This window comes from Drosophila santomea, chromosome 2R (genome assembly GCF_016746245.2).
Source record: "Drosophila santomea strain STO CAGO 1482 chromosome 2R, Prin_Dsan_1.1, whole genome shotgun sequence".
Taxonomy (NCBI): domain Eukaryota; kingdom Metazoa; phylum Arthropoda; class Insecta; order Diptera; family Drosophilidae; genus Drosophila; species Drosophila santomea.
The window spans coordinates 14,027,722-14,050,422 of NC_053017.2; the positions used below are offsets into that span (position 1 = coordinate 14,027,722).

Consider the following 22,701-nt stretch of genomic DNA (forward strand, 5'->3'; position numbering starts at 1 on the left):
TTAATTAGTCCAGAACAGGGCTCACATGTAAGGGCGCCATATGCCATATGGTATAGTGCTTTCAAAGTGCCTGCATCTGACCCCCCAGCCCCCCATTTCCCCTCGCCGATGATTAGTTGACGTCAAGCGGACTGACTGACTGTTTACCATTCGTGAGGCGATAAGCTGTACTCTGCTGTAACACTCGCATCCATCAGTGCCGACGCCTTATTAAGTGGGCGTGTCTCTTGATTAGATTGCCATCAGCGGATGGATCCGCATATTCACTAAATTTAGCCAGCCATAAATCCGTATTTCGCCCAAATCACTTACTAAAAACGTCCCATTAGAGGCGATGACCAATTAATTCTTTGGCCGCAGATCCGGTGCTGATAGCCAGGTTATGGATTGGGCCACGGGGGCTTGGCTAATCGAAATGGCCAACGAAATCGGAAACCGATAACGTGCAAATGTCTCGAGATTCGCAATCCGGGTACTGGACAAATGAACGTGCCTTGAAACGTGTGTGCCATGTGCCAAAATTGATTTGCCATCAGCGGAATGCACGGAAAACAAATAAATATATCATATGAGCAAAAGTCTGGCACTGTTATTGTTTTCGCTGTTTGTTTGTTCAAGAAACTCAATCATTAAGGCAACAGTTTGGCTGCGGAAAATGAAGCCCTCTACGATGAGCAGCATTTGTCTCTTTATCCTCAGCGGTTATAACTTAATTAATATATATTTATTTTATTTGAAGTAATTAAATAATGCAATGCAGGATAAAATTAAAACTTTAAAAGAAAATAATACTCTTTATTTCAGATATCCTGTGAGCTCAAGCACTACCTATTCAAAGGAAAGGCGTTTTCACTTAATCATTACTTTAGATTAAATCTTTCATTTGCTCCCTAAAATTCCCAAAAATATATACTTTTAAGCAGGAAAATGTGTACGAATGCTTATTTCTTTGTGTGTAAGAAGGGGATTGGGAGTGGGGAGCCTTATCAGCCAGCGGCTGTCGTCATTGGCCCCTGACTCCTGCACCTGCCCCTCCGCCAGGCCCTCATCCCTGCGGCGATTGTCAGAATCAGAATGAATTTGCAGAGCGTTTCCTGGGGGAAATGTGGGCAGAAGTGGACAGAAGTGGGTAGAAGTGGGCTGTGGAATGGGGACCGCCGGTGGTCGGCTCACATTTACTTAGTCGAAAATCAAAGTCTGAAGTGTCGGGCGCTGATAAGCATAAATAATTTGTTTAAAACATTTCATTTTCAGCAATTATATTTTGATAAGACGTGTGCGCGGGCAAGAGCAATGAGAACAATAAACTAGAGTGCCATAAAAACAAGAGAAGTAATTAAACTGGGCGAAGTCGCGGGGAATTTCGTGTCGACTTGAAATCAAAATGGCATCAATCAAAGGGTCTGTGTGCATGACGAGGGTGTCCATCGATCAGCCAGCGCATTGTAATAGATCGTCTCGAGGCTGGGTTATGTCATTAACCACAGAGAGAGAGTACTCAAAAGATGAAATGGCATGCCACTAGGATGACTGAGGCTACTTCGTTCTTATCAGGGTAATGCGATGACCTCGCCTGAGGTTTTCGTGGCACATTATCTTCGGCTGGCTCATGTCATGTTGTTTACCTAGGATTCCGCAGGATGCAGTCGTCCATTCATGCCACTAGACAGACGGAATTTGTATCTGGAAGATACCAGATCTGCCGACCAAAGGCCGCACTCTCTCTTTCAGCAGAAAGAGAATGGGTGTGCGTTTGCGTTTGCGTGCAGAGAGAAGCTGAGCAAACGATCTGTGTGACTAATGTTACAGCGCGCTGCAGGCATAATACCCAGAAATTCGAGGACTGAGGTCCGCGGAGCGCGGAGCGGAGCGGGTGACGGTAACCACTTGGCCCGAACTGATAACCATGTGCTGGTCTTGGTGTTGTTTACTTACTCCCGTTCGTTCGCCGGTTCACCCAGAGAGAAATCCACATCGAAACATACATATACACACACACATACAGGCGAACGCGGAGTATCTGTGAGTGCCAGCGTGTTCGGTTTGACTGATAGCGGAATTGGAACTCACGCGATACAGATACACCACACACTCTCTCCGGCGATTTGCGAGTGTGTTGGTGAGAGCGGCTGGTCCGAGTTCGATCATATTTATAAAAGAATCGACCACCGCCAGCTACTCAAGCAGTCGCAGTCGTTCGCCAGAACGTTCAAAACCCGCTCGTCGTCGCTGAACCAAATAGCAAATAGTATAGCCAGAGTTTTGAAAAGTCCTACGGTTAGAATCGCTGGATCCGTAATCTTTTCGCTGTTCGCATTTCGCATTTCGCTTTTTGCTTTTCAAACTAATAGGGAAAACACGCGCAAAGAAAATCGTGCGCACACACATGTGCGGCAACTTCATGACGGAACCGGAAAACGCTGCGTGAGAAACCGAAAAATTCCAGTGACCCAAACCAAACTAAACCAAACGCGAACGTTAACGTTTCGAAAGCAAAACCAAAAAAAAACCAAATAAGATCTAACAGATTATATATCAGATATATAAACTCAACCCGCGCCGCACACATGACAACTGCATTGACCATGGTGAAAACGGGTGGTAAATACGCCAACGGTGAGTAGTACACACACGCCCCCACCGAAGATCTACTAAGCACACCTCCAATCCACGATCCACGATCTCCGATCTCTCCCAGCCTCCAAGCCACATGCATCATATAACAACTGTCCCAAGCACGTGTCTTATGTAAGCGTCGCGATCGTTCGACTTGATCCGAGCTCGTGTTGCCGGAAATCGCTTAATTGGTTCTCTAACAGCACTCCCATATTCCATCTCGATCTGTATCTCTATCTGAACCGGCAGCTCGCTCTATTTCTAGAACCACTAGAATCACTTTTTTTCCCCCGTTTTTTGTTTGAATCCAGCCTGTGGAGCTGCTGAACTGAAAGCGTTGCTCCAGTGATTCAGAAATATCAAAAATAATTGTGCAGTTTATACAGCCATATAGACGACCTCCACTGCACAGAAATGCATCCTCCGAGATACAATTAAATTTTTCCTCAATTTATTTACGTGCGTTGTTGTTGCTCCTTTTGATTCTTAGTTACGCTGACAAACAAAATAAAATCACATTTTAGCACTTTCGGGTGATAAAAATAAACAAAAACGAAGAAAAACGAGAATAGAGCGCTGATGATCTGCTACCGTATATCTGCTGCGCCAATGAAATTAAGAATTTTAAATAGATCCCCCATCCCCCCTCCCACCACACCACCACACACGTGCCGGGCATGCGGGGGAGGGTGACATCGGGATGGGCAACTGGCAGTTCGCTCGCTCGGTCGGTCAGGTGATAAGCCGCAGTAAAGCCAATGACAAATTCGGGGCTGTTAACTAGTCCGTCGCCATCTGTACACTTACACGTTCCAAATGCATGTGCTCGTCTCAGTTACTTGGCCATTGGCAGGGTCTAACGGTAAACAAAATGGTTGGGTGGTTTGGGTGGTGCTATAGCGGGAAAAGCGACGCTGTAAGCGGCGATTATCTTATCACCCACCGCTCGGATGCCTTCTGCCGCCCGCCGCGCCTGGAAAACTCGACGGCGTTCCAGTTTTATCGGGGCCCCGTGCTATCGGTTATCAATACGGCACACTTGACTCACTTAGTGCTGTGTGTCCTTCGATTGTCCCGGCCCCAGGCGGTGACTGTACCCACTGGGGACCGCAGCGGACCGGCAATCAATCAAAATATACGCGAATATACTATAAATGGCAGCCAATAAACACTCCAAGCTGGTGCTGGTGCTCTTGCCTTTATGGCGGCTCATAAATGCTGATTGATTTGGCTCGGCATATGTATGTATATTCCGCAGAAAATTAGTTTGCAATCGTTATTGTGATCGTTGTCTGATTCTTTTCTGGGCCTCTTCGTCGCGAGACAAAAAAAAAAAGCTCTATATATCTTGGCCATAAATTTGACGGGGCATTACGCCTAAGGGGAAGACATTGCGCAAATAAATTTAAAAACGTGTCAGATAAAGCGTTCTCACACGACCACGAGTCATCGCATACGGCACGAAAAAATCGCGGCGAAAGAGACGGCACGCTTGCGGGGGAGAGAGATGGGGAACGAGCGTCAGAGAGAGATAGAGGGAGCGCCACTCAACAAGAGGAAATGGAAGTGGCAGCGGTAGTGGCAGTGGAAGTGGAAGAGAGAGCTCAAAGTTCGGACGTCAGTTTGGTTTTCGGACAGCAATTCAAATGTGAAATTACTGGAAACACAGTAAAACTCGTATAGCTGGAATCACCATTTAAGGTCTCATTCATGGAGAAATATTTATGGAAGCTGAGTTGCTCAAGTTATGCTATCAACAAGTCTCAGTCATAGTTTTTACCAAAACTTGAGTTTTTTAAATTTTTGAAATTACAAAATTCTGAGTATTACAGTTTTTTTTGTTACCCTGGTAGTTTAATGAAAAGTATGAAATAACAGATTTTGGATGTTCAAACCGTAGAGACTTAGAGACTTTCGACTGTAGCTGTAATTAATGGTTAGCAATCAAACTCGAGCTCCGGGGTTCAATAGACCCCAGAGCCGTGTAAGGCCGCGTTGCAAGGTTGCCTTTGGTGAGGCGGTGTTGCAATGTGCACCACCCTGCCACCGACCACCAACCACCGCCCACCGCCTGCCAGCCCACTCCTATTTATAAAGACTAAGCCATTTATGGCCAGAGTCGGACCAAAGTCGGGTTTAAAAATAGCCAAATGCACGAAAACAAATCCGCGTAAGGCAGCGACCAAAACCAAAAGAGATACATACGTACATATGTATGTGTGTACAATGTATGATGGCATGCCGCGGGCGGAGGGATCGGATCGTCACGTGAGGATCGCCCGACCGATCCGCCATCCGCCGGTTGCCCCGAGAACAGGTAGTGTAGTGTGTGTGTGTGTGTGGAACATAGTAGTACCTTATACTCTATACTCTATACTTTAGAGGTGATATAGTACAGCACCGTCTCGTTGCATTTTACACAACAATAGCAAAAGAGGACGTCTCTCAAAGTCCAATGCTCGTTTCCCAGTGTGTTTGTAGCCAAGTTTTTGGTCGAGTGGGTGTCTCTGTATATGTGCGGCTGCCACCCATCTCTTTCTGGCCCGCTGGCAAGTGCGTGCGTGAACAAGATTTTGACATAGTCAAAGTGTTTTATAAATAAACGCGCCCCACATACTTACATGGCGGCTACCAGTTTGGGGCTTACGGAGCGGCCAACACCGCAGAGAAAGAGAGCTTGCGATTGAGAGAAGCGGAGAAACAGAGAGCTCCGCGCGTTAATGTTGATAAGGGGCCGCGAGAGAGCGAGACGGCGAAAAAGCGCCACATGTGAAGCATGTTCCCCCTCCTTCCAATCACCCGTTACCAATACTCCCCACTTCGTAGACCTCATGGCATAACCAACTCATCCGATCTCTCTACCATTGCAGAGAAATTCATTGGGGTGAGGCATGTGCAGTGCATCCTGTGCTTCTTCTGCCTCGCGATGAGCTACGCCTGGCGGGTGAACCTCAGTGTGGCCCTGGTGGCCATGACGGACAACAGCACCGCCCTGGCTCAGAACACCACCGATCCCAAGGCGCCCTCCAGCGAGCCCGGCTTTGACTTCTTTAATTCGGAGGTAAGTGCTGGAACTCCTGAACAACCGATCTAATGATTCTCAAATTCTCCAAACGATCTGAAACTTTGTATTCACGTGTATTTCGTAAATTCCGAGTTGATACTCATGATACTTGTATTATCATTATCATAAGTATTACACAAAACCATTTCCGAATGCCACATATTGTACATATTATGTGGTTTCTGAGGTTTGCCGTTTGAGCTTTGAGTTGACACTGAACCATAAGTTTCCTATGTTTTGGAGGATCTTAGAGGTAATTGCCTTGCCCGAACCCCATCTCACGTATGCTATCCTTCACAGCGCTACTACAACTTCACCCAGAAGGAGAAGGGCAGCCTGCAGGCCAGCTTCTTCTTTGGCTACATCGTAACCCAGGTGCCCGGTGGCTATATCGCCCAGCGCTATGGAGCCAAGACCATGCTGATGTACGGATTGGGTATAGCCGCCATGATCACGATGCTCTCGCCGATGTCCCTGCAATTCGGATGGGTGGCCCTTGCTGTGATGCGATTCGTGATGGGCCTGGCCCAGGGTGCAGTGCATCCGGCCACGCATGCGCTGTTGGCCAAGTGGTCGCCGGCGGAGGAGCGAGGAATGCTGGGAACACTCTGCTACTCGGGCGCCCAGTTTGGAACGGTGGTGATGCTGGCCACTAGTGGCTTCATCGCCGACTCCGTCTTGGGATGGCCGAGTATCTTCTATTTGGGCGGAGCATGCGGCTTTATTTGGATGGTCTTCTGGTACCTGTTCTCGGCCAGCACTCCGGAGGAACACCGTCTGATTTCGGCCGGCGAACTGAAGTACATTACGGACTCGCGTAGCGATGGCAAGATGCAATCCGCCGAGAAACTGGCGCCCACGCCCTGGAAGGCCATCTTTAGTTCCCTGCCCTTCCTTTCCCTCCTGGTGGTGCACTGCACCCACATGTTCGGCTACTGGCTCCTGCTCATGCAGATCCCCACGTACATGAAGAATATCTACCACGTGGACATCAAGCAGGGTGCGCTGCTCTCCTCCCTTCCCTACATGGTCATGCTGCTCCTGAGCTTCTTCTTCGTCTGGCTATCCAAGGTGCTCCAGAAGAAGGAGGGCATGTCGCTGTCCTTCAACCGCAAGATCTTCAACAGCATTGGCCATTGGATACCGATGCTCTCGCTGATCGCTTTGGGTTATGTGCCGGCTAATAATGCTGCACTGGCGGTAACGCTGCTCACCTTGACGGTGGGCATCAGTGGAGCCACCTATCTGGGCTTCCAGGTGAACCACATCGATCTGTCCCCGAATTACGCCGGAACACTGATGGGCATTACGAACTGTGCAGCGAACGTGATGAGTGGAATCGCACCAGTGATCGTGGGACAGATTGTCGTTGATGAGGTGAGTTAGATGGCCATGATATGGAAATGAAACCCAATTAATATTCGAATATCAATCTTTAGACAAGCGTAACTGAGTGGCGATTGGTGTTCCTGCTGGCTGCCGCCTTCTACTTCTTGGGCAATCTTCTCTTCGTCATATTTGGACGCACGGAGGTGCAATGGTGGGACTCCCCACGCGACAATAAGGAGGATGCGGAGCAGGGCACGCCACTGGCGCCCAATGGCCAGGTCAAATAGAGCCTGCGAAGGCATGTCCATACCGCATCCAGAATCATCCGGGCTGTTGTTTCTTAGATTCGTAGGCGTAGTTAGTTAGTTAGACACCAGACAAGCTGAAAGTTAACTTTAGTGACGATCGCGTGCTTCCATTAGCGATATTATACGGTAATTGCTTAGTCCTAAGGCAGCGTAAATTATTATTGTTTGCAGTATTTCCATAATGTACATAATCCCAAAAAACAAAAAAAAAAAACAAAATAAGAAGAAAGATAAACAAACTATCAAACAAACCAATTAAACGTGCAACTTGAGATAACGTTCAGTGTAAATAGGGACAGAGCCCGCGACGAGCTGCAGCATCAACTCTAGTAATTGTTATGTTTTAGTGTTAAGTTAGGCATTAACGAAAACCAAACTTGTGATGAAAAAGTAAACTAAAAAAGGCAAAAAAGAATGATGAAGACAACACTAGCCATGAATAAAACAGCTCAATTCGCAGCTGTGAAACAGTCAAAATGTAACGAAATCATTTGTGTTTTATTTGAACTGGGTTTTGAATTTGATAGACAGCCACCTGTTTGCTATCGATTGAAGCGCACTATCAACTCTAATGAACTATCGCATAGTGGCGTTGCATTATAAGATGTTTTCACTAGTCGCGGATTTTCTGCTAAGCTAAAGTTTTGATGAAAAGCAAGAATATGAATATAGATCAAATTTCTTTGTTGTTATTTTTATGAAAAAGAAACAATGCAATGAGATTTATAATTTAATATGGTGATATAAATTAATATTATTGTTTGACGTCCACCCTGAACTTTCGTTGCACTTGTTGGAGCGATAGTTTCGATAGTTCCACCTCTACCATTGTGGGCAGCAGCTGGCACTTGTCTATGTTATCAGCTGTGTTATGTTTAGACGCTAGTTCCATCCATTCCAAGCCGCCCCTCGCAAAGAATCCAACACATCACCTGAGTTGGCTACGTGGAAGACACGGCACCTGCAACATGGTGCTGGGATGCCTGCCATGCTGTAATCACAATGGCTACCAGCAGATCGGGAACACTGGTGAGTGATGACATGACCTTCTGGCCTTTGTTTCCGCATCCACATACATTTCCTTACTTTCGCGCACTTTTTGCAGGTCCTCGGTTCGGAGTGCGTCATCTGCAGTGCGTCCTGGTGTTCTTCGGACTGGCCGTGGCCTATTCCCTTCGTGTGAATCTCTCTGTGGCCATTGTGGCCATGACCGATCGCAATGCCAGCAATCCGGATTTTCCTGTATGTATGCAGATAAGCTGAATGAATTATTTACTTATCATTTACTTATTTAAATCAACTTATAATTGCGCAGGAATTCGACTGGAACGAGAGTACAAAATCGTACCTGCTAAGCAGCTTCTTCTGGGGCTACGTGGTCACCCAAATTCCTGGAGGCTACTTGTCCGCCATTTATGGCGCCAAGTACATGCTCTTCTACGGCGTGCTCATCTGTTCCTGTTTGGCACTGCTAACACCCTTTTGCGCCGTAAGCGGTGGCTGGAAACTGGTAGTGGTGCTCCGTGCGGTCCAAGGACTCTGCCAGGGCGTCATATTCCCCTCGACACATACGTTCCTATCGAAGTGGGCGCCGGCAGAAGAGCGTGGGCGTCTGGTGGGCTACACCTACTCGGGCTCCCAGTTTGGAACCGTCGTAATGCTGTCAGTCAGCGGGTACATCGCCTCATCCTCATTGGGCTGGCCCAGCACCTTTTACATACCCGGATGCGTTGGTATCATTTGGTCATTCGTGTGGCTTTCGTTATGTTCCAGTACGCCGGCGCAACATCCAACGATAACGCCAAATGAGCGAAGGTTCATTGAATCCTCTGGACAGGCGAGAAGAACTTCGGATGCAGGCCGCGAGGAACAGACACGTCCGCCGACTCCATGGTGGAGCATCTTCACCTCCGTACCATTCCTAGTGCTCGTTCTGGCGCATTGTGCTAGCAACTGGGGCTTCTGGACTTTGCTAACGGAGATTCCATCCTTTATGAAGAACGTACTTGGCATGGACATCAAGCATAATGGACCGCTTTCAGCGCTACCCTACTTCGCCATGATCCTGCTTACCTGTGTCTTCATCTGGCTGTCAGATGCACTGAAACAAAGGGGCACAGTAATACCCTTGGGATTCTCCAGAAAGTTCTTCAATACACTGGGAATGTGGCTTCCCATGCTGGCACTTATTGGACTGGGATACATCACCGAGGGTGAGGCCAATGTCCGGCTGGCCATTGGTTTACTCACCGTTGCGGTGGGTACCAACTCGGCCACTTATCTGGGCTTCCATGTAAACCACATCGATTTGTCACCGAACTATGCGGGTACACTGATGGGCATTACAAATTGTGCGGCCAATTTTATGAGCATACTGGCACCGCTGATTGTAGGGCTAATTGTCTGGGATGAGGTAGTGAAATGATACTTTTAATCTTGAATAGTTATTTAAATGGTTTTCGTTATCCTTTGCAGACAAATCCGGCGCAATGGCGAGTAGTATTCTTTTTCACCGCTTGTGTTTACTTTGTTGGGAATCTGCTGTTTATGCTATTTGGACGCACAAGGGTTCAACCGTGGAACAGTCGCCCTACAACGAGAACTCCAACGCCTGGAGGAGAAGGAGAACGCGATGAAGGTACTGAGACTAGAGGTCCGCTCCTGGACGCGTAAAATGTAACACAAAAGGTGGCCTAAAGATTGGTTGTAATGTAAAACATTTGTACCTTGAAGGCGAAGCATTCCTTGGAATTGATAGATCGCAATTAGTTACGTATTACTAGTTATACACACAATACATATTTATGTCTACATATATACGGAATATATATACAATTTACGTATAAAGCATTAAAGCATTAATTTTGATTTTTCGTTTCGTTTTTATTGGTATTTGTATTTTCATTGTTGGTACACAATGATGTACATATGGTAGACTTATATGCTGGCTATGTGGTATCCTGACATAATGCTAACTCTAAAGTCTACAAACTAATTGTTCTAAATGGAAGTGTATTGGATTTTTGAAAGGGAGCTCAATGCAGGGAAAGTTTCTTAATGAAAAATTTCATTTGTGGTTATGGTTAACTTATTCAAAATTCTGTTTTAAAAAAATGTATTACTCTTCGATATTTCATTATTCTTGTAAGCTGCTTATTCCTAACATATTTTTAGTTAAAGCTAGGTAATTACAGCGGATACGTTTTTGTATTTCGGGCCAGTGCAGCTGGAGGAGCGGTCCTCCATCGTTCTGGACCCCTGAACCCCATCCGTATCCCCTCTGCCCCTATGTACATGATGAATCTTTTCACTTTCCGCTGCCGGAGGAGTGGGCTCACTGCAGCTTGTGGTTGGCGGGCAGATCCTCGGAACGGATGCAACGTCCGCGGTAGCAGATCTCCGTTTCGGAGGTGACTTTGGTCGACGTAGACGTGGCGTACACCACATGCTCCATTAGATCCTTGTGGAAGCTGTCCCTTTTGCTCTCCGCCACGGTGGCTTCCGTGGTGGTGGCTTCATCCGTTGGCGCTAGAGTCGTTGTTTCCGGCGGAGTCGCTGGACTGGTGCGAAGGATGCTTGTGTACTCCTGGCGACGTTTGCCCACGGCAGCTAGGGCGGCGGTAACTGCTTCTCCTTCACTTTCCTCTATGGCAAACAGATCGTGCAGCTGCTTCTTCACCTCGGAGAAGATGCTTGGCTGCACCTCCAGATCGTCCACATCCGCTGCCGTGTCCATGCGACGCGTGGCACTCTCCTCGCTCAAAGGAAGTGTGGAGGTAATGGTGGCCTCCTCAATGTCCAGGGCAGTGGTCACCTCGTACTCCTCGGGCGTTGTGGGGGATGCCACTGTGGTGGTCGCAACCGAAGACTCTGTCTGGAGCTCGGTGGTGGGCGTTAATGGAGTGGTGGTCTTGGGTAGTTCCACCTTTTCGCTGGCTGCTTGGAGAGCATTGTAGAGCTGAGGTCCCAGATTCTGGGACTCAGCCGTCTCGAAGTTCTCGGAGTTATCCGAGCCAGATAAGCGGTTCTTCTTCTGCCACTTGCCACGTCTGTTTAGGCGACTAAAAGTGGTGCTGGTGGTTTCAGTGGTTGATTCCTCGGGTGCCTTGCCCATCACTTCCTCCAAGAGCTCGGCAAAAGATTTCTCTGGCCTAAACAAATGTATTTAGTATATTGTTCGATTTATGAAACCACATTTCTTACTTCAGATTGGGTGCCATGATGGTGGTGCGCTGTATCGCTGATCCACCAAGATCAGCAGCCACGTTGACATCGAAGGTCTCTGGCTGATTGGTGGGTCCTGCGGTCACAATCTCCGGCTCACTCTCAAAGTTATGGGTTTCCGTTTTGTACTTGGGACTCAGTGGCTTGAAGCTGTTCGAGTTTGAGTTGCTGTTGGCTGTTTCCGAGGATGGCGACCACTGGGATTCCTGGCCTTCCAGTTGGAAGGGTTGCTTGTAACGACGACGATGGGTGATGGGTGCCTTATTGTTCAACTTATGTTAAAAGGAGTTTTAATATTTAAAAATAAATTCGCATACCACTGTAGCCTCCTTTTCCCTCGTCTCCTGGTTGTTGTAGCGACTCAGCTTGCGGAGATGGCTCTTCTGGGTGACCGGTTCAGATTCCTCCTCGGGCGCCACTGTCGACGAGGATGCAGGATGAGCAGGGCGACGCTGTCGCTGACGCACCTTAACCACTCGACGGGGTGGCAGACGGGAACGGATCTGAAGAAAGTGTTACATTTATTAGATGTATGTATTAGTAGAATGTGGAAATATAAGATCTTACCGATGGCCTCTCCTCAGAGGGCGTGGTGGAGGTGGCTGGTGTCTCTGTGGTTGTGGTCGTACGCAGACGTGGATAGTTTCTCCTCACGAATGGCGAGCGGCGTGTTGTGGTGGTCAATGGAGCCTCAGTGGTTGTAGTGGTCGTGGTCGTCGTTGTGGTTGATGGAGTTGTGGTGGCCAGAGTGGTGTAGATCGGGCTCACCTCGTTGCGCACGATGGCCTCTGTTGGATTAAGATCCTCCTGGTTGGGGAAATAGCCTGGTCCATAGTTATCCTTGGAGAACTCTTGGTAGTGCTGGGCAATCTGCATGGGTTCCAAGAGATTGGCGGGGAAGACGCTCTGCTCGTTGCCACCATCGATGCTGTTGCTCGGGGTCACCGTGTACACTTGCTGGGACTCCGATGCGGGTCCTTCGGTGGTGGCCTGTACATCGTAGGAGCTGGGAATGGCGGTGGGACTGGTGGGTCGTCTGGATGAGGCCTTGAATACCGGATAGTTCTGCTTGAGCACATCCCGCTGGTAATCAATGTCCTGATCTTCCTGTGGCTTGCCGTTCTTCGAGCCTTTCCTGGTCTTGGTCTTCAGAGTTTGGCGCTCCTCCGTTGTGGGCCTGTAGCGGATGCGGTTGGGATTGCGGATGAGTGGGTTCCGGGCACTGGTAGGACGACGAGTGGGGGTCACTGCTAATTCCTCGCCACCATCTCCGCTGCCGGTGGAGGCATCTGGGGCGGTGGTTCCTCGGCTGCTGTATGGCCTCCTGATGCGGTGAGTGGGCTGTTTGCCACTGGACTCGGATTCCGAATAGGAAACAGAGGAGGTAACCTTGGTCACCGCTGGCTTACGAGTGCGCAGCACTGGTCTCCTGGTGGGTCGCGTTTCCGGTTCCGGTTCGGCCAAAGGAGTGGTCGGAATTGGTGGCTGCAACTTGTCCTTCTCCTGCAGATTGTTAACCAGTCCGGGAATATCCGGAGTCAGAGGCGGCAGCTCCGAGGGCACATGGTAGGGATTGGGTTCGTACTCAACATTGCTGTTCTCCAGAATCTCGTTCTGAGCTTGGCTATAGCTAGGGCGATGGTTAAGTGGCCCCTGCTGAATCACGCTGTTATAGCCCACATCCGATGTGGTCACAGGAACGGCAGCGGGTGTGTACTGGTTCACCCTGTGCTTGGTCTTGATCCTCTGGGTTGTGGTGGTCGTGGGCAGAGGAGCCTCATAGTCTGCAGTGCTAGGAGTGTATTCGAAGGGAGGATTTGTGGTGTGAGGACGTTGGCGGAAGGCATCCTGTTGCCGGAAGTACTGTTTCATGCGGTGCTCCTCCTCAGCCGTGGACGAAGTTGGAGGACGGGTGGTTAGACGTGGAAGTGGCTCTTGCACCGGTTGCTGAACATACTGTGGATACAATTGGCCACTGGAGCCGGGGAACTCGATCTGTGGTCGCGTGCTGTAGGTGAACAGAGATTGCGGAGTAGCCGTCGTCGAAGTGGTGGATGTGGTGGTGGTCGTGGAAGTGCTGGAAGTGGAACTGGTGGTTGGTTTGCTGCCCAGGGTCTTGAAGAAGTCATCGCCTCCAATTTGGTTGAGCGAATCGAAGGGATCCTGACTTTGGGCTTTGGTTGGCGAGGGACGGTAGATGGACTGTTGCTGCTGCTGCTGCTGCTGCACCTGGACATTCTGGGGTCGCTTCTTCTTGTGCCTCTCCTGCTTGACGGGAGCCTTGGGCGAGCTTACCTCCTGGATGCCATCCTGCACATAATAGTAGCTGAACTTGTTGCCCCGCTCCGGAACTTGGCCTTGAGCCTGGCTCTGCGATTGAGTGGTAGTCTCGAATGGATTGCGGGTACTACTAACGCTGGCATACGGACGTTGGGGACGCGGAGCAGGTGATATTTGCTGGCTGGCAGCGATATCCTTTGCCCGGTTAATCACAATAGAACCCACATGGGGTTCTGGAAGCAGGATCTTATTGAAACCGTTGGGTGTGCGGTAACTCAAGGGCGCCACAAAGAAGGAGACATCACTCAAATCGCGACTGGAGGTGAGCTGCGACAGATAGGGCAGATCGAACTTCACATAGCCATCGGGAATGGGCATGCCAGCTGGGCCCACAAAGATTTCCGGTGTCTGCTTGGTGGGGGAATCAATTACGGAGATGCTGTGCGCACTCCGCAGCGCAGCAACCACATCCGATTGGGAGGGACGAGAGCTGGATCGCAACAGAAACATGGCCAACGGAGGCTGATGGGCCTTCGGCTTGGGCTTCGCTGTGGTGAATTGCGTCTGCGTCTGCGATTGCAGCTGAGGCTGTGGCTGTCTATAGTTTTGGAAGATGCTCTGCGGCAGGCTGGTGGTGGTGCTGGGTCTTGTGGTCGTGCCAGAGCTAAAGAAATCACTGCCCACACTGGGATCCTGGGTGTAGAACTGGTTGATCTGATAGGGATTCACAGCGGGCAGACCGGGATTCACATTGAACTTGTTCACCTCGAAGTTGGAGTTCGATCCGGAACCCGCTTGCTGACGCTGCTGGTTGTACAGGGTATCGTAGGGCACATAGAGCAGCTGGACATCCTGATCTCGGGAGGAAGTTGGCGCCGACGACGGAGCAGCCTTGTTCGATCCGAAGAGCGTATCCGGTTCGGGATCCACGGGAAACACTTGTGGGGTCACACTCTGCAGTGAAGCTTGAGTGGGTAAGGGTTTTCCCAGTGTTTTCGGAGGAAGAATGTCCTGGATGTAGTTTTGCTGATGGAGTGGCTTGTTTAGAGCCTGGGCCAAGGGCTTTTGCGAACCCAGCGAGTGGAATTCGGAGCCAAAAGGTTGGCTCTGCTGTTGTCCGAAGAGCGATGGCGGACTGAAGAGCTGCGAGGGACTTGGGAATCCTGGCGCTCCTGCTCCAAAGGTGTGCTGAATCTGGTAGCCCGTTTGAAGAGTGGGTGGTGCCTGAGCCTGTCCCTCACTGTTGCTGTGGAAGGGCATCTCGAACTTGAAGAAGGACTGCGAGGTGGGCTCCTGACCACCAACTCCAGAGGCCTTTAGCGTAGCGGGAGGCGGTGGTGGCGCCTGTCGTAGCGGCAGAGCCTGGCCCGCTCCATTGGGATAGCGCTGGAACTGGAAGGGATAGTCGAACTGGGAGCCCGGCTTGGTCAGATCACCGAATCGTGCGCTGGGCGGAAAGGTCTGCGAGTAGGTCAGCACACGTCCATTGCCCGTGCGATCCTTGCTGCCATCCAGCGGCTGGGCCAGGGGCACCCAGTCCAGGGAGTCCGTATCGGATGTGGCCACATTCTCCAGTTGACGCGACCATTTGGAGGAGGACTCTTGGTTTTGAGCCAGACTAGCCGTGGCCAATAAGCACAGCCAGGCGGCGGTGAGTTGCATGCCTCGCTTCATAGCTTAAGTGCCTGAAAATATTCAGAAAGAATATGGATTTGATGATACAAAATTCTGGTTTTATTATAAACAGAATTTAATGCAACCTAGTTAAAATATTGTTTAGTTTACACAGATTACCTATCATAAACTTAAGATAAATGAACTATTCCAATTTTAGAAACAGACCAGAGATCACCTGCTGTTTACCTGAATCGAAGGCAGTTTCGATGAAAACTTTGGTCAACTCAACCGACAATTATGTGAGTTTCGCAATGCAAATACTGAAGACATTAATGAATTGCAGATTGTTTTTTTGGGCCTATCAAAAGGTCATAAATTGGGGTTTCAAAACCGAAAATGCCAAAAAAAAACTATAATGCCAAGAGCTCGAAACCGGAACACTCAGAACCGGTAACTAATTGTCCCTTGTAATTATACGAATCCAAATGCTAATTTGCCAAGTTCTTTGAATGCCTAATGAGATCTTTTCCCATTATTCGTTCGATTGCCACACCCACAAGCCCAAGGTCGCTGGGCGTTGGATGCAGTTGAATTGCAAGCTCGATTCTGGGCGATTTGCATTTTTCACGATCGCAGGTGACTGGAGGGGATCGAGTGAAAGGCTTCTCCCAGTTTCGCTGGCTGGCCGGGTTGTAAATCAAGAGATAATTGCCGGGGTCTTGGTCTTCGGTACGGCATCTGGATTGCAGTGGATTGTAGTGGATTGGTTTGCTGGTGGTGTGGCAAGTGTAACTGTTGGTGCAACTGGTCGAGGAGCGGACTGTGGCCATAACTGCTCCGGCAGCCAAGTGGCCATAATTGTGCGCTTGTTTTCATTTGGCCAATGCGAGAAATTGCAATACTTAAGGCGAAATGGCAGTTCGCTGTGGCTTTTGGCTTTTCGCTTGGCTTTGGTAATGCGCCATTGAGTAGCCATGATCCATGAATCGCGATCAATGATCGGCGACAGATTTCCTCATTGCAAAACGGTTTTGCATACGGCTGGGATGCTAATTGCGTCATCAGTCGGCGTAATCATTAAGTAGTTTCTTTGATTTTTTTTTTTATTTTTTGAGTCCAAGACGGCCAGAAGATTCGCCATATGAATATGAAAACGAAAGTGAGTCTGGCAACTGACCAAACCTGATAACTGACCACTGACCAGTGAGCGCACAACTGCAGATCTGCGAGCGTCAAGCACTTTCGTTTTCACTTTTCCACTGAATTAATCGCACATACTCGTATGCCCCCCAACGAACGGATGCCGCATTAAATGGGTTAAACGAAAGCAAAAGTCCGCAAAAATCGAGCGCGCGCTCAAAAAAGAAAGAAAAAAAACCAGTAAAAATAACGCGAAATATATCGTAACAGCTACGAAAAAAACGGAACTTGCAGCGGTGCAGCCAAACGGGAGAGCACTGTCTACAGGTGGCACAGTGAAAGAAGAAAGTTCATTCGGCGGCCAGCTATTAAATGGGTACAGCCAGCTAGCCAGCGGGAGTGGGATGGCAGGAAAATAATAAAAATTTGACTCACTTGCGGTCAATATTTCGTACCGCCGCCGACCAAAGAAAACCAGTTATCAAAAGGTTCAACAAAGCAAACAACGTCACACCTCAGTGGGTTTTTTAGTTTTTTTTCTCCAAAGAGGCGGACTGCACTTGAAATCTACGGCGATCATCGAAAGTGAAATGTGACAATGCCCTCGGAAAAGGCGAAATGTCTGGGCCCCAAGTAACATGAAATTTAAAATTTCCCTTTCATTTCGGAGCACACACATCCATGTACGAATCGAAGCGGACTTTCCTCGCTGACGGGGGCGTGTCTGTGGTTGTCTCTTCGGCTTAATCGTTTTGGTAACTGGCCGAAAGCCACAGAGCCGGATGTAAACAAGCAAAGAGTTAAGCCGCTTAACTCTGATTCGTAGTACATGAAGGGATTATGGTATGCCTCCTGGCATTGACATTGTTTCATCGCTTTGCTGATCATTTGGGTGTGATTTAATTGGATTACCAGTGTCCACACCCTGACACACCACACAACACCTATCTAATCCGCGGGGGAGGAGGCGACAAGGTCACTGCGGCTCCATTGTAAACTTACCATAAACAGCGGCAGCAGTCGACAGCTAACTAACTTGGCCCAAAGATCGGCGAGGTAACTGCAAAGCAAAACGAAACAATATATCATTAGTTGGCAGGCGGGCGAGTAATTAAAAGGGATGCAAACACTGCGGAATACAAGATGTGTTATTTTCGGTGTGGCAATGCCACCTGCAGATACGTTTGTATCTCGGTTTCTAGAGCTATCTGGCTTTAATTGCATCTGGAGGCTGCAGTGCGGGCCACGCTTAGTTGGCCAAACATAAAACGCAAAAAAACACACCTACTTTAGGGGTATTTTTCTTCTATTTTTTTTTGGTTTTTGGTTTATTAGAGCGCAGAAAAGCAAGAATGTGCGTGACCCAAGTGACTCACTATTGGCAATCCACTTGAAACTGTGCCAACTGTCCGCCAGAAACTTGCACAAGTCGCACATTAAATATTGACTGATTGTATCGCTCGAGTGCCGAAATCCCCGATCTTTCAGTTACAGTTATGGCCAATTAGCGTGACTGGCTAACGATAACTCCGGGATTGATGGCCACTATATATACTCTATGCATATATCGTTTTTGCTGCTGGGCTTGCGAACGCATAAATTATGCAGAGCCAATGAACTCGTCGCCAAACAGAAAACAGAAAACAGAAAATGCAGCGAAATACAAATCCAAAACGAAAGCGACAATGAAATGCACTTTTCTGTCTGATGGCTGCCATTCAGCAGGGGGCGTTGCTAGCCAGGCCTGCCGGAAAGAGCAGCTCGATACCAGAAGAAAAACAGACGGAAAAACAGCGATTTCTTGTTCGACTAATTCCTCAAATTTTATGCCACAGCGACCCCGAAGAAATGTTTGAAATTATTAAACGAAATGTAAATTTCACGCAACGCAGAAAAATGAAAAAACAAAAACTTTCATTTCGCTGCTGCTTTCCAAATGAGGTAAGTGGCTCTTTAGCTGGTGGAGGTGGCTTTTTGGATTTGGTTTTGGTTTGCTATTGGCGGCGGCACCTGCTCAGCAAACCAAAACATGCCGCAAGCATTTAGCTTGCGTAATCCCAAGAATTTATGCTCGAGCATTTGAAAGCGAAAGTATTTCTCCATTTCTCCTCGACATTTATTTGGTATGCGGGGGTGTAATAAAAACGTAATAAAAACCGGATAACCGGATACGAGCGAAATTAGGCCCTTAAATATCACTTATCACCTGGCACATCGCATCAAATCGAATTGCGCAAATGATGGGCCAAGCTAATTACAAAACTATTGCCACAGTCGCTGTCGCCACTGAGCCGCAGATAAGTGTGTCCCAAAACAATGTGACAATTGCAACAGAGCGGTACTTAAAGTAGCTACTACTAGCTACTACTACTCTATATATATGAAAAACCATAAAGCAAGAGCTGACAAAACAAAGCAGCCGGGCAACTGGCGCAGCTGAAGAAAGCAAGAGTGGCTTGGAAAACGTATAGCCACAAGTACCCGTACGTCTCGAGTGTGGTACTCATTCTGGCCCAGACCAAAACCAGACTTGTGCAACACGGCAACTTTGCGAGGGTATCCACATAAACCGCCTGCCTGCCGCAGATAGATATATACCCAGATGAACATTAGCAATCAATCCACATCCGTGACCAAGACACGGAGTGTGAGAAAAAATTCAGTAGGCCAAGACACTTCAACTTGTCGGTCTAGAAGGAAAACACAGAGACAAAACGGAGCAAAAAGCCCCAAATGGTTGGTTGTTGGCTTGCCTTACCAGCCAGCCGGGTGCTGACTAATCAACTGTGTGGGTATTCCAGGGGTGCCGAAGGAGGATTACGAGGGTCTTTCGGAGGCCGTACATGCAACTGCAAATCACGATTTGGATTCAGCGAACTAGCAGCTATAAATGCCCGGCCTGGAAGGCATTTGAATTGATTTTGTTTCTTGCTCGGCGTAAATGCACTTTGAATCTGATATTGCTGAATGCATGGCAATTACTCACATTTAGAATTCAGTGCGTGTCACTAGTGCGAGATAATTGTGGTTTTGAAAGACCGCTGGCCATAATCGATATTAATCTTTGAAATTGAAATCTTTCTATATTGTATGACTTCAGTCATTGGCATAATTTAATTTTAATTTTGAACAAGTTGTAATATAAGCAAATAGATTTCTTAATTCATGAGTAATCAACACCAAAACGGGCGCGCATTATGTTCTGCAACGGATACCGTCGAACAAAGCGAACTAATGAAGCAAGTTTGTGTCTTAAGTCTTTTGTTTGGCTCGCTGCGAAAGTCGTAATCCGGGCTCAACGCTTGACAAATTGAACATTATGCGGTTGAGTAATTGAAAGCCGTGAAAGACGTAGACCACACGGCTAGGATCGCTGGGCACGTGCTGAGTGGCCGAGTGATGGAAGCTTCTGCAGCTACGCAAAGTCATTCGCACGTTTCACTTTCATCGGTTGGGGAAAGGGGGTGTGAGGGGTAGGAATGTGAATTGGCGGTGGAGGAGGCCAGTGGCAAATAAACACACATCAGGCGCCACATTAAGACATGACAATAAAGAAAAAGTGAATCTGAGTAGTATTATATTTTCTTGACACTTTCGCGGGTTTTGTTTAGCCACTCCCCGCTCTGCCCCGCTCTCCCCGCCGCTGCCTCTTTTATATCCCTCTTTTATATCGGCTGGCATTGGCCGATGCGGCGGCTACGTGATTTCAGTCCGCTGCCAAAGGCTACGATGTGGACTTTGCTGGACGTGGGACAGGCAATTGGCAATGGCCGGCCGGCGGCCATCGCCTGCGTTTATTGTAATTAGAAAGTATTTAATTTCGAAAACGCTGTCTGCTCGCACATAAAAAACTAAAACAACAATGTTGGCATAAATATAAATAAAGATATATAAAACGAAAAAGACGCTACGGCGTAATTTATGTTTTTCCCTCCGCTGTTTGCTCTCATGTTAAAATGACAAACGAACGAATAAGTGCACACATTAGTTCCGTTAAAGATCAGATGGCACATCGGAGATTAGGGAAAAGAAATGACTGGCCCTCGGAAGAGAGCTCTGTATGTAAATTGGCTCGATAAACAAGATTTTTCTTGTACGAAACATGAAATTTCTCCAGGTGAAAATTGGGTTAATGAAGTGGCCATGGCAATGGAGTTGGAGTTGGAGTTGGAGATGGACTTAAAGATGTAGATGGAAAACCCAAACGAACCCACAGAATACTGATGGACCAGTTTCTTTTCTTTTGGTCAGGGGTCTGGCCAGTGGCCACCTTATCTTTTAACGAGGAAGTCTGCCCATAAAGCTTGACTCAACTTGACTCTCTAGTGGATGGACGGCTGTTTGGTTAGATGGATGGACCATAAGTCTTTGGGCAAACAAATTGCATGCCAGTTAACGAGTGTCGGTGGGCAAAAACAAAATGAAATTTCCAAATAATTAGAGCATGAAAAAATAAACAGCAAAATTGCCAAGACAGCCAAATGCGTTTGAGTGTGTGTGGTTAGTTGAGTGAAGAGCTGAAATTTCTATTCGCCTTTTTTGGGAGAAAAAATAAATAAATAAATAAATAACAAATAAAAACCTCACTTACCACTCTCCTCAGTTGCCTCTTCTTCTTCTTCTTCCTGAACGACGGCTGATGTTTCTCTTTCACTTGGCTTAATTTAATTAAGATCCTAACTTGCCAAATTAGCAGCAATTCAAGCGTTTTACTTTTAATTTTTATATTATTTATTTTTTAGGTTTTTCTTGAGTTTCACTTAGACGTTATCCACTTGAAACGGCAGGACGCTCACGCACTTTCAGCATGAGATACAAAATCAAATGTTGCTGGTACCACTGTGCGTATACGCGATACGTATGAGTGTTACACTTAGAAATCAAGTTATCACTATCTTGCGTTAACAGTTAGCCGGAGCTGGTTTTTAGCCGCGTCTGCATCGTTGGCGTGCCGTTAACAGACTGAAGAAATGAAAAGCGTCGCGGGCCAAAGTAAGTAAGAGTGGTTCGCTCGTGGTTTTTCAGCCAACCGCCTCCGTCGCAGTCGACGCTGGCAGCGCAGTTAGCAGATCAGTGGCAGCGCAGTCGCAGTCGCAGTCAACGCAGTTAACGGCGCAACTAAAGCGGCTTTTACAGCTTTTGGGCCAACAAAAGACTTGGTCAAACCGACAGAGAGGTATGGCTCCTAGCTGAAAAGATCCTCCAATGATTTGTTGTGGTTAATTGAAATTAACAAAACGGGGATGGGGATAGAGATTTTGCAGGGGGGGGGCGAGGGGGTGTGTCCACAAGAATGCACTAAATGCAAATCGAGTTGGCCATAAATGCTAACGCAAACGTGTTTTAGCGTTAGTTGCGGCGATGCTGTTCCAGTTTTGCAATCTCTGGCTGGCGACAAGTTTTTGCCACATTTTGCTGGGAAAATCGATCCGACTGTGTGGGGGTCTCATGAATCGTGCTACACCCCTCGCTGATATATACTCGTATATATCTGCAGTTTATGGCCAGACATAACAACAACAATTCCATAATTCTGACTCAGTGCCATGTGGTATTCATGCGAGCCGTGCATCTAGCTTTTAATTGGCTTTTTAGGCTTTGCTCTGCAGCCAAGGTCGTTTTGTTGTTTCACAAATTCCATTATGAGTTTAATTGAATTGTTTGTTTTGGTTTTTTTTTCACTCTCGTACGCGTTTCCTCGTATTTTCGGTTGGTTTGTTAGGAAACCCATAAACCGATTGACATTTACCAATTAAAACGCGTAGAAACCGATTTTTTCTTCGCCGACCTTTGCCGCATTTCTTTTGTTACAAATTGGTTACAAACTTCATAAAACCTTTAATAACAAAAATGCGAAACTGTGGTCGAAATGTTTTATTAAGTGATTTAAGCACCATATCAAATAAATCGTTGTGTTATTTTTGCCAATATTTGTCTTTAATGTGCTACCATTACACATTTTTGTGCGAAGCTTGTTGCCAAATATTTCTTTGGTCTGCTAGAATTGGCCTTAAAAACGGGGCATTTTTTCCAACTTCTTTTGGGGCAATTAAAATATTCTCATGCCGGCAGCCGCACAATTTCCGCTAAGCAGACAATTGTCTAAGTGAGACGTTTATGGAT

At 47.6% G+C, this 22,701-nt stretch overlaps 3 protein-coding genes across 3 annotated transcripts; 2 read left to right on the plus strand and 1 right to left on the minus strand.

The window, feature by feature from the left end:
* The first annotated feature begins 2,186 nt into the window (after positions 1-2,186).
* LOC120445744 (putative inorganic phosphate cotransporter) lies at positions 2,187-7,804 on the plus strand. The gene is made up of 4 exons (XM_039626319.1): positions 2,187-2,616; positions 5,487-5,677; positions 5,981-7,057; positions 7,120-7,804. The coding sequence occupies exons 1-4, from the start codon at positions 2,568-2,570 to the stop codon at positions 7,294-7,296; spliced, it is 1,494 nt and encodes a 497-aa protein (XP_039482253.1). The 5' UTR covers positions 2,187-2,567; the 3' UTR covers positions 7,297-7,804.
* A 355-nt stretch (positions 7,805-8,159) lies between these two features.
* Positions 8,160-10,185, plus strand: LOC120445220 (putative inorganic phosphate cotransporter). Its single transcript, XM_039625476.2, has 4 exons — positions 8,160-8,346; positions 8,423-8,559; positions 8,633-9,730; positions 9,793-10,185. The coding sequence occupies exons 1-4, from the start codon at positions 8,172-8,174 to the stop codon at positions 9,988-9,990; spliced, it is 1,608 nt and encodes a 535-aa protein (XP_039481410.1). The 5' UTR covers positions 8,160-8,171; the 3' UTR covers positions 9,991-10,185.
* LOC120445219 (mucin-5AC) lies at positions 10,186-21,548 on the minus strand. Its single transcript, XM_039625475.2, has 6 exons — positions 21,170-21,548; positions 17,581-17,638; positions 12,109-15,506; positions 11,859-12,044; positions 11,521-11,801; positions 10,186-11,468 (listed from the first exon to the last, which is right to left on the minus strand). The coding sequence occupies exons 3-6, from the start codon at positions 15,493-15,495 to the stop codon at positions 10,652-10,654; spliced, it is 4,671 nt and encodes a 1,556-aa protein (XP_039481409.1). The 5' UTR covers positions 15,496-15,506; positions 17,581-17,638; positions 21,170-21,548; the 3' UTR covers positions 10,186-10,651.
* Positions 21,549-22,701: the final 1,153 nt, after the last annotated feature.

Excerpts from the sequence above, each read along its gene's own strand:
- LOC120445220 (XM_039625476.2), top strand. The coding sequence starts at position 8,172 with ATGTTATCAGCTGTGTTATGTTTAGACGCTAGTTCCATCCATTCCAAG. Across the intron at positions 8,347-8,422 it reads CCAGCAGATCGGGAACACTG|GTCCTCGGTTCGGAGTGCGT; the intron begins GTGAGTGATGAC and ends CACTTTTTGCAG. Across the intron at positions 8,560-8,632 it reads CCAGCAATCCGGATTTTCCT|GAATTCGACTGGAACGAGAG; the intron begins GTATGTATGCAG and ends ATAATTGCGCAG.
- LOC120445744 (XM_039626319.1), top strand. The coding sequence starts at position 2,568 with ATGACAACTGCATTGACCATGGTGAAAACGGGTGGTAAATACGCCAAC. Across the intron at positions 2,617-5,486 it reads GGGTGGTAAATACGCCAACG|AGAAATTCATTGGGGTGAGG; the intron begins GTGAGTAGTACA and ends CTACCATTGCAG. Across the intron at positions 5,678-5,980 it reads TTGACTTCTTTAATTCGGAG|CGCTACTACAACTTCACCCA; the intron begins GTAAGTGCTGGA and ends TATCCTTCACAG.
- LOC120445219 (XM_039625475.2), bottom strand. The coding sequence starts at position 15,495 with ATGAAGCGAGGCATGCAACTCACCGCCGCCTGGCTGTGCTTATTGGCC. Across the intron at positions 11,802-11,858 it reads GGGAAAAGGAGGCTACAGTG|GCACCCATCACCCATCGTCG; the intron begins GTATGCGAATTT and ends TTGAACAATAAG. Across the intron at positions 11,469-11,520 it reads ATCATGGCACCCAATCTGAA|GCCAGAGAAATCTTTTGCCG; the intron begins GTAAGAAATGTG and ends ACATTTGTTTAG.